The sequence below is a fragment of the Halichoerus grypus genome, chromosome 3 (genome assembly GCF_964656455.1).
Source record: "Halichoerus grypus chromosome 3, mHalGry1.hap1.1, whole genome shotgun sequence".
NCBI lineage: Eukaryota > Metazoa > Chordata > Mammalia > Carnivora > Phocidae > Halichoerus > Halichoerus grypus.
In genome coordinates, this window is record NC_135714.1 from 84,224,946 (window position 1) to 84,234,424 (window position 9,479).

The 9,479-nt window shown below is 37.5% G+C and overlaps 1 protein-coding gene across 2 annotated transcripts in view; it reads right to left on the bottom strand.

Annotated features, from left to right (window-relative positions):
* The window catches only part of CENPE (centromere protein E), an 82,471-nt gene extending 73,701 nt beyond the window's left edge, over positions 1–8,770 (bottom strand). For both annotated transcript variants that reach the window (XM_078069036.1, XM_078069035.1), the window contains exons 1-8: positions 8,590–8,770; positions 7,039–7,130; positions 4,434–4,523; positions 4,223–4,341; positions 3,418–3,537; positions 2,918–2,999; positions 2,695–2,762; positions 2,557–2,622 (exon numbers count right to left, since the gene is read on the bottom strand). In XM_078069036.1, the coding sequence (XP_077925162.1) occupies positions 2,557–2,622; positions 2,695–2,762; positions 2,918–2,999; positions 3,418–3,537; positions 4,223–4,341; positions 4,434–4,523; positions 7,039–7,130; positions 8,590–8,645 (693 nt within the window). In that variant the 5' untranslated portion in view covers positions 8,646–8,770. The remainder of the gene's footprint in view (positions 1–2,556; positions 2,623–2,694; positions 2,763–2,917; positions 3,000–3,417; positions 3,538–4,222; positions 4,342–4,433; positions 4,524–7,038; positions 7,131–8,589) is intronic.
* Positions 8,771–9,479: the final 709 nt, after the last annotated feature.

The window sequence follows — 9,479 nt, forward strand, 5'->3', positions numbered from 1 at the left end:
CCAGTCACAAAGCAGAAATGAGCTTGGTATATTCAAAAAATAGAAAGGGCAGCATGGCAGAGTTGGTGACGTAGAGATGGGACAATATAGAGTAAGAGAAGTAGATAGGGGTCAGACTGTGCAGGGCACTGTAAGGAAGAGTAAGAGCTCTGGATTTTCTAAATGCGATGGGAAAGGGTTTAAGCAAGAGTGACAGTCATATCTTGATTTAACTTTCTGGCCCCTGGACTGGAGAGGGGCAAGAGTGGTAGCAGGGAGTCCAGTCAGGAAGCTCCTGCAGGAATCTGACTGAGGTGATGGTGGCCTGGGCTAGGGAGGTAGCCGTGGAGACAGTAAGTGGTGGAGGGATGTCTTTATTCTTTTAATCTCAGAGCCGTACTATGCTCAGAACATGATGAAGGCTCAGCAAATATTCTTAATGCATTAAAACAAATTCAGAGATTTAAATTCTGTCTCTCTGTGGACACTTTCAGGGATGGGCAGTACTTATGTACTCCTGCTTTAATTATGTCCTATCTAGACACTACTTTCTCTAACATACTCAAAGTCTAATCTTTCTTGTATAGTATCTTTATTACAGAAGACCTAGATACATAATAAAGGGGCAAAATGGTGAGAAAGGCAGCATGAATTAAGGAATAAAGATGGGAACAAGTATCAGTGTTCAAAGACACCAAGAGGCCCAATGCATCTATAATAGAGGAGCTCACGTGGAGTAGAAGGAAGTGAAGTTAGGTTGGTTAAAGTTGGAGACACAACACGAGCTGTACTTAGTAACATCAGAAAAATTGGAAATCTGCAGACTGCAGAAAGGAAGACCAGAGTCTTGGGGCCAGGTCTAGGAGAATGATACAGTAATTCAAGAGATGAGAACCTAAATGAGTGTGACACCCATGGGAATATTGAATAGGAAATATTAATGACTGGACAAAAGGGGACGGCAGAAAAAGATGAGGCAGAATTGACTTGGGTCTGACCTAAGTGACCAGGATAACACTGGTACTACTGGAAAGAAGGAACATTCACTATGATAGGAAGAAATTAATTTTGTTTTAGACACACTGAAGTTTGAAATAACAGTGGGACACACAATTATAATCATCTTTACAAAGACATGAATTAGAACTCAGAGACTCTAGATAAAATAAATGTCTGACTGTCATCAACACAGAAATGATAACAGAATGTCTGGGGGCAAACACAGGAAGTAAGAAAGGCCACAACACTCCTATGTTTTTGATAGGAGGGTAGGAAAAAGAAGCCACAAAGGATATAGAGAAGGAGCAGAACTGAAAGAAGCTAGATATTATGAACCAGAAAGATCAAAAGACACTTAAAAAAAAAAATAAATAAAGGCCACTTCCAAAGAGCCAGAAAATGACTTTTTTGGGGAAGACTTCTTTCCAAGAAGATACTTAGAGTAAGTTGGAAGGTGAAGGGTTGAGCCAGATGGTATCTATAGTCCCTAGATGATAGAGCATCAAAGAATATGGAAAAAGTCACCAAATGGATCACTGAATATGTCAAGAGTATTAAAACTAAATTATTAAGAGAAATGTTAAAATTGTAGTGAAATATCACAGACTGGGTTTAGAAAACAAAACAGAAGTTAGGTTTTGTGTTTTTGTTGTTGCTAAATCAAAGCAAGACCAGTATACTAAAATAAATTTTATGCTGGTTCAGTAAAGTAACTGAGGTGAACTGAATTAGATATTTAATTAAGACTCTGATTTTTCAAATCTGAAAGTGAAAAAACATATTATAGATTTATTATTTTTTCCCTGAAGTTTTCAAATCAAATAAAATAATCTTCAGTCATATCCTAGATGAAGCTAAAAAATTTAGACCGTGAAGACAGAGAATATTGGCAAGGAACAGGAAGGAAGTACAGAAAACGAGAGAGAAATGATATAGTACAGCAAGAAGGAAATGGGAGGTTTATTTATGTGGAGAAAAGAAAGTTTGCATAATGTATATATTCACTATTTAACAAACAGGTATTGAACATAAACTATGTATAATGTGTTGAGGCTATAAAGATGAATAAGGTATCACTCTTCCCTTCAAGGGATTTATAGTCTAAAACACTATGTTTATAATATAAAACATTTCCTTATTATATTTAAGAATATACTTGAATAATATGATTTACTATTTAACAGTCCCAGCTAGTTTTTGTTGATCCCATGGTCTCAATTCTATTGGCTGAGACAAAACAAAAACAACAACAACAAAACTGAACGGCCCCCACCCCCATTCCAAGAACACTCTAACTCTTAAGTGCATATGGAAAGCCTCCCCCCAAGAACTCTGGTTAGGAAAAGTCCTTCCATCTAAATTTTAGGAGAGGCAACCATAACATAACAGGAAGAAAGACCCTCTGAATTCTTCCTATGTTTTAGCTAGTAATCTCATGTCTACAAATGAGACTAAACACCGATTTATACATGTTTTTGCCTGTTTAGTTAACAATTCTTATGAAACCAAACATCCAGCAGCCAAATTAAATTATGCTTTGGCCCATACAGTACAGTACCATGGTCCATCAATACTCACCAAATGGGACACTTTGACAGATCCTTCACAATTGGAAGGTTCCCCTTTCTCTCTACTTTCCAAAATCTAGACAGAAAAGAAAACTTGTAAAAAATTAGTGCATTTTTAATTGGAAAGGCCAAACAGAGAGTTACCTACCATCCTAAAAATAGTATGAGAGCGACTGCTTCTTTGATTCATTTTTGTAATTCCATAATGTCTATTCTCTGTAAAAAGTAAGTCATATTTCAGCTGTATACATTAAAATCCAAAGAAAAACATTAACTTTTATTTTAAGAGTGAAAAGTGTGATTTGAAGCCAAATACATTTAACTGAATAGTTTTTACAAGTGTTTTGGGGAAATACAGTATAAAGTCTTACTTTCTCCTTTTGTGATCCACTTCAAAGCCATTTCTGATGTATAAACAACTTCTTCTGTGAGATCAGCCACATACACATTCCTCTGAAACAAGTTTAATTATGAGAAGAGTAGAGAATAAGTCACTAAAAAGTGTGAATCTCAAAAAGAAGGTGTCAACTATTACAGAATTCATTTGTGGAAGTTACAAGTGGAAAATGTATGAAAATAACAAGTAAACCTATAATATGTACAATTTATTTCCTATACCAAAGCACAGCAAATTCTAACCTGATACTTCCATCTTGCTCTTTTTTAAGGCACTTATACCAAAATATAATAGCTGTCAATGTTTAAGAACTATACATATTGCTCATATGCTGTCTCCATAAACACCTAAGAAAAAATAAACCATACAAATAGGAGACAGTTTGAAAAATATAGAAATTAAAGGGAAATATTCAAGAATAATAACCCCAATAAGCAAGTCTATTTTTAGAGCTACTTCAACTCTGTTACTCACATTGAAGTCTTCCCGAATTATTAAAGGCTTCATTTTTTGAGTGTCACAGAGTAAGTCTGTAATGGTTTCATTATATATCTCCATGTAAGACACACGTAAGAGAAATTCCCTGTCAGGAAACTGGAGGAAAAAAAAAAGTGTAAAAACATCAGAGATCATCCATTTGTGAAAACCTAATATTGAATACCTATGTGCTAATATTAAATATTAAAATATTCTGAGAAATTATCTTTGCAAAGCAAACAAGAAACAAAACCTCATATGGTTTTATATTGATGATAAACACAAAATATAAAAATATGTTCCAGGAATAATGAAAAGTATAGTATCAAATAATGAGGAGAGCACCCAGTCCAACTCTCTAAACTCAAAATAAAACCCTACCAACGAATGTTCAAATAAGGACATTAAAAATCATTAAAACAGTAATGAAAAAATAAACTTAAAACCAACTCTTAGTTAGGTTGCTTATTCTGGCCTCTTCTCTACCTCTACTTTTCTCTGCTCCTTAATAATCACTTGTAGGTAAACAAAGGCAAGGAGGAGCTAAGCATTCTTGAAAGATTTTCCTGTTCCTTAACACCCACTTTTTGGTGTGCTTAGTTCTGTTTCAGGATTCAAGGGGAAGACTGAAAGAACTTTAAGCTCTACAAAGTAAGTCTGTGAGGGAAAAAGTGAATCTATGTTATGCCTTCTTTACCCATGGCTAATGAAAATATAACTATAAACCTACTTCCTTTCATCATTACAAGAGACTATTACTACTTTTACCTGTATGTACCAGAAATTTAGCTAAGGTATTTACCTTTTTAATTTTCTGGAAAATGTCATGAATTGCCCTGGGTATTACTCCCAAATAATCCTCTGAACCCATCATGGTGTATGTTTTTCCTGAAGCAGTCTGACCATAAGCAAATATGGTACCTGTAAAAACAAAACACCCACACATGCAAAGATTAAAAATGAATCTATAGGGTGTAAAACTATCAATAATTGAAAAGAGAACCAATACAAACCATTGTAGCCTTGTATGGCAGAATCTATGATTGGTACTGCTATTTCTTCATATACATTTTTAGTAGTTTCATTACTGTGAAAGACACGATCTAAAAAAAAACCACACACATAAACACAGAGGTTAAATCAAACAAATGAACTTTGTTTTCTTTCTTAGTAGTTGTCCAAAGAAATAAAATTGTCAGGATATGGTAAGATAAAATATTTAGGACACAATATTCTCTTCAACTTATTGGTCCTTTGAAAATATACTTCTCTATAAGGTGAGATGTGTTGGTCCTCACAAAGAAAAAATACAAGTCAGACTTCTCAACTATCCTATGTGCTTTTAAGAGGCAGTAGGGCATAGTGGCTGAATTCAGGCGTATAGAATCAGACTATCTGCAAATCTGGTTCTACCACTTATAAGTTGTGTGACTTTGGGCAAGGAGATTGATGTCTCTGTGCCTCAATTACCTAATCTGTAAAATGGATATGTATTCTCTTCCTCATAGAATTACTATGAACATATGGTTAATACTTAGGAAATGTGAACTATTACTATGCTTTGAGAAATTTTAAAGTTTATAACATATTTGACAAAAAGGCCAGCTCAAACTAAACTAAGAAATGCACATATATGGAAGAGGAGACCTGAACAAAGCTGAAAGGTTACAGGGAATGACTAGCTGGCTGGCTGCTAAAGGAGGCTGGGTTTACAGTAGCATTTGTGCTGATGAGTTCACTAGTCTAGGATGTGGTTCTCTGCTTTTGTTAGCATAATTAGCACATTAAAAATGGACTACTCTTTCAATGGTGGCCTCATAGTAAAAATCTCATAACAAATGGATTTGGAAATCAGGAAGGAAATGTATCCACCTGCAACAAGAAATTCAGTGGTCAGACTGCTTGCATTCTGACCATACATCTGCTCTGTTTGCAGAACTAAATGGAAACAAAAGTGCCATCTGAAGGCTGCTTAGGGGTTATGATTTCAGAGCAAGGAGAGATGGTAGGATGATTCAAATGTTCATGCCATTTGCTTTAGATGGGTGGATAAATCTAAATCTTCTATGGGCATACATAGCTACTGAGAACCTACAGATCATGTGTCTGAATGCTTGTGTATCCCTCACTCTTGGTTTTCTAATCTCTGGGATATATTGTTTTACCTTTTTAAAACTTATGTTAATGCTCTAAAACAGTCCTTTACCAGAAATTGTTTTCTCTCCTATAGATCTTTGCTCCAAAACCTTTTATGACGGCTTTCTAGTTTAATGCTAGTTCAACAACCTAGCCATTCTTACTCCTCAAGTTGTTGAGAGGACCTCACTGTTGTTCTGAGGTGCCTAAGTGGCAGCGTGCTAGTGTGGCTGGATTTGGAGTTTGACTCTTCCATTTGCTGGCTGTATGACTCCAGGCCTATTTCAGTTCATCACTGAAATAGAAAGGTACCTACAGTATAAGCTTGTTAGGAGGATTAATGAGTTAATCTGTATGACATGCCTAGAACTGTGTCTGGCACATTGTCAGCAGTACATCCATATTAAATCAACACACAAACCAGCCTAGTCAACCTTTAGGGTCTGCATGTCCCTGTGTCCTAATTAGCTCTCACTCATCCTGCAGGTCCCAGTGTCACTGGTATCCTTCTAGACACATAGACCAGTTAGATCCACTATAAACTCTCACAAAGCATATGTCAACACAAATGTGATTACTCGTTTAAAGGCTCTCTCACCATGTAAGTTTCACAAAAGCTGGGGTAGGTCTCTGCTCTATTCCAGCACACAAAGAAGGAATATCTTTACTATTTATTCTTTAAAGAATTTTCTTAAAAGATGAACCATGAGAGACTATGGACTCTGAGAAACAAACTGAGGGTTCAGGAGGGGAGCGGGGTGGGGGGATGCGTTAGCCTGGTGATGGGTATTAAAGAGGGCACGTACTGAATGGAGCACTGGGTGTCATATGCAAACAATGAATCATGGAACACTACATCAAAAACTAATGATGTAATGTATGGTGATTAACACACCATAATAAAATAAAAAAAAAATAATGGTGGAAAATATATACGAAACTGAAAGAAAGATCTTAAAGATGACTTGACATTAAGCAACATATTTTAGGCCTATGGAGTTTTAGGCCACAAATAAACTAATGAATAAGAGGAAGAAGTATTAGTTTCAACCATATGGCACTATAACTTCATTTTATTTATTATTTGTTTTTTTTTTTAAGATTTTATTTATTTATTTGAGAGAGAGACAGACAGCACAAGCAAGGTGAGGGGCACCCTGCTGAGGGACAAGAAGACTCCCTGCTGAGCAGGGAGCCCGATGTAGGGCTTGATCCCAGAACGCCGGGATCATGACCTGAGCCAAAGGCAGATGCTTAACTGACTGAGCCACCCAGGTGCCCCTATAACTTCATTTTAAATATCAATTTATTATCTTACTTATCATACATGATGGATGAACAATTTTTTAAAGTTTCCACTGAAGCAGTTTATAGAAGGCTTAGTCTGATCTTTAATGACAAATCCAGTATTACTGATAAGACTTTTATACTCCTAATAGGAAAAGGATAACAGATTAATTTTTGATGCTATTACAAACCTACCAAAATTGAAGGATTTACTGCCATCAACTTGATAAATAGCATTATTGTCAGTTTTCCAGTAAACTTGGGTATCTCCTCCAAGAGCTTCTTCTCTGAAAGAATAAAAACACTGCATTTTAGTATAACTGGTCATGGAAGTCATGTTATATGACAGATAAAAGATTCCATCTTCTGAAGAATATTTTAAAAGACAATATTGACTTATACTATATATTAGAAATTTGGAAAATCTGCCTTTGAGGGGTCAACACTTTTAAGTGGGGGGTCAGTGATCTCCTGCCTTCTCATGGGAATTTCCTTGTAAAGTTCTTCATTTCCACCCGCCTACCCAGTACTGGTTGCTGAAAAGATACATTCAAAATGCAACTCTGATTATGTCCCTCTTGCTCAAAACTTTAAAAAACCATCTGAAATTCTTAATATGGCACACTAGACTTGGATCATGTTTATTTCTCTCTTCAACGTTATCTTGCTCTAAATTCCAATATATATCTAACTCCATACAGCTACCTGAATGTCTCTTTCAAAATAAGAAATGCAGCCCCTCTGTGTCTGGAATACCTTGACTTACCTTTCCATTAAGTAATTTAACTATTCTTTCATTCTGACACCAGCCTTGTCCCTGGTGTCATCTCAGAGGGGTTAATGACTCCTCTAGCAAACACTCTCCACCTATCATAACACTTGTTACCATGTATTGTAATGGTTTATGTAACTGTCTTCTAATGCATTAGATAATGAGCCCTTTAAATATAGGAAATTCCTCATTTTGATATTGTCATTTATTAAACACCTTGTGATATTTAACAATTATTTCTCAAACACAAAATATATTAGTATTCTGGAGTGAGTGCCAGAGACTAGAGAAGCAAAGACTTCATTTCTTCCCCTTTCTGCTTTTTCTCTATAGCATTTATTACTTCCGTAACATTATGTCAACTTAACATTCTATATTTTTTACTTTATTTCCTGTCTGCTCTCCTAGAATGTGGATCCGACAGGGGCAACGATGGTAGTGTCTGTTTAGTACTGTACACTGTACTAAAAAAAAAAAAAAAATCACGATTAATAAATATCAGCCATGCAACGTTCTGGATGTTGAATTCAGTCATTGAATGAAGTCTTGAGTGCCTAGGAATACAATGCAGTAAGACAGACTAGTCCTCGCTCTCAAGGAATATACGGTGAAGAGGGAGAGGCAGTTAAGTGCAAAATGACCAACTGTGATGAGTGCCTGTAAGAATTATCCGATACGACTTCCTTTAAGGAATGGGGTGGGGTGGGGAGGCTCAGATGGAGAAAGGCAGTGCCGGGCCGGCGTCAAGGTCTTTAACGTTTGCCAGCCTGAGTTAAACGTTTAAGAGACTCCTACAGACGCAAAGTATCTTCTAGATCCTCCGATCCTTCTCCGTCACTTACAGATAGGGACACAAAACCGGTAAGGGGCGGAGATACCAAGCAGCGGAACCGGGAACGAGCAGCGGGGACTCTCCGGCTCAGGCCCGGACCGGAGGCCCCAGCGGGGTCCTGGTCTCGGTCTGGCCTACCTACCTGTTGTTGAGCGGCCGGACCCGCACGCAGACCGCGACAGCCCCTTCCTCTGCCATCCTGCCAGGCTAGACCCCAGAGAACTGGCGCAGACGCTCTACCTCGGCCTCAGAGAGCACGGGCCGCCCCGCCTTTAAGTTTAAAATTTCCCAAACGCCGCGTCTGATTGAGCCGCGGCCTCATGACGTCACGGATTGTTCCACTGAGCCCAGCGCGGGGGCGCGAGGCCGGCGGCGCGTCCACAGATAAAGGGGGGAGGTTAAAGGATGTGGAGGAGAGCCGGGTAGGGAGTCACAGAGAGGGGTTGCGGGACGGAGGCGGAGAGCGGCTATTCTGGCTAGAGCAGGGACAACTATTATCCGCTAAAAGCGCCTGCAATGCAGGCAGCCGTTTACAAACTCCGTCCTCCACCTCACCCTAAAAGAGTTTGCAATCTGTAGGAAAAATAAGGCAGAGAATTGTTTTTTTCACCAGCAAGAGTTGAAACCTTTAAAGAATCCACTAACAGTTTTTTTTTTAATTAAAAACATCTCTAACGATAAGAATTTAAAGTCACTGCACTGCTCAGAAACTTAAGAATCTTGTTGTGCTCCTTAGAAACTGAGTTTTATGTTTTCCTTTTCCTTTCAACTCCTGTTTCCATTGGCTGTGAGTTCCTAAGAGGTTGTTTTAGAAAAAGAATTATTGAGGACTGGAAAAACTCTGAGTAGTGAGGTGAACTTTTATTAGCAAAAGTGGGAAAATAATTCTTTCCCAGAAATAGTGCTGTTTTCTTTTTTAAAAATATGTATCACGGTAAAGTGTTAACATTTTCTTTAGGAGTGATTTCATTCCCTTTCTTAGTTGAAATAAGGAGCTTCAGGAATTATTCCCTTTCCCTCACCAAAAATCTG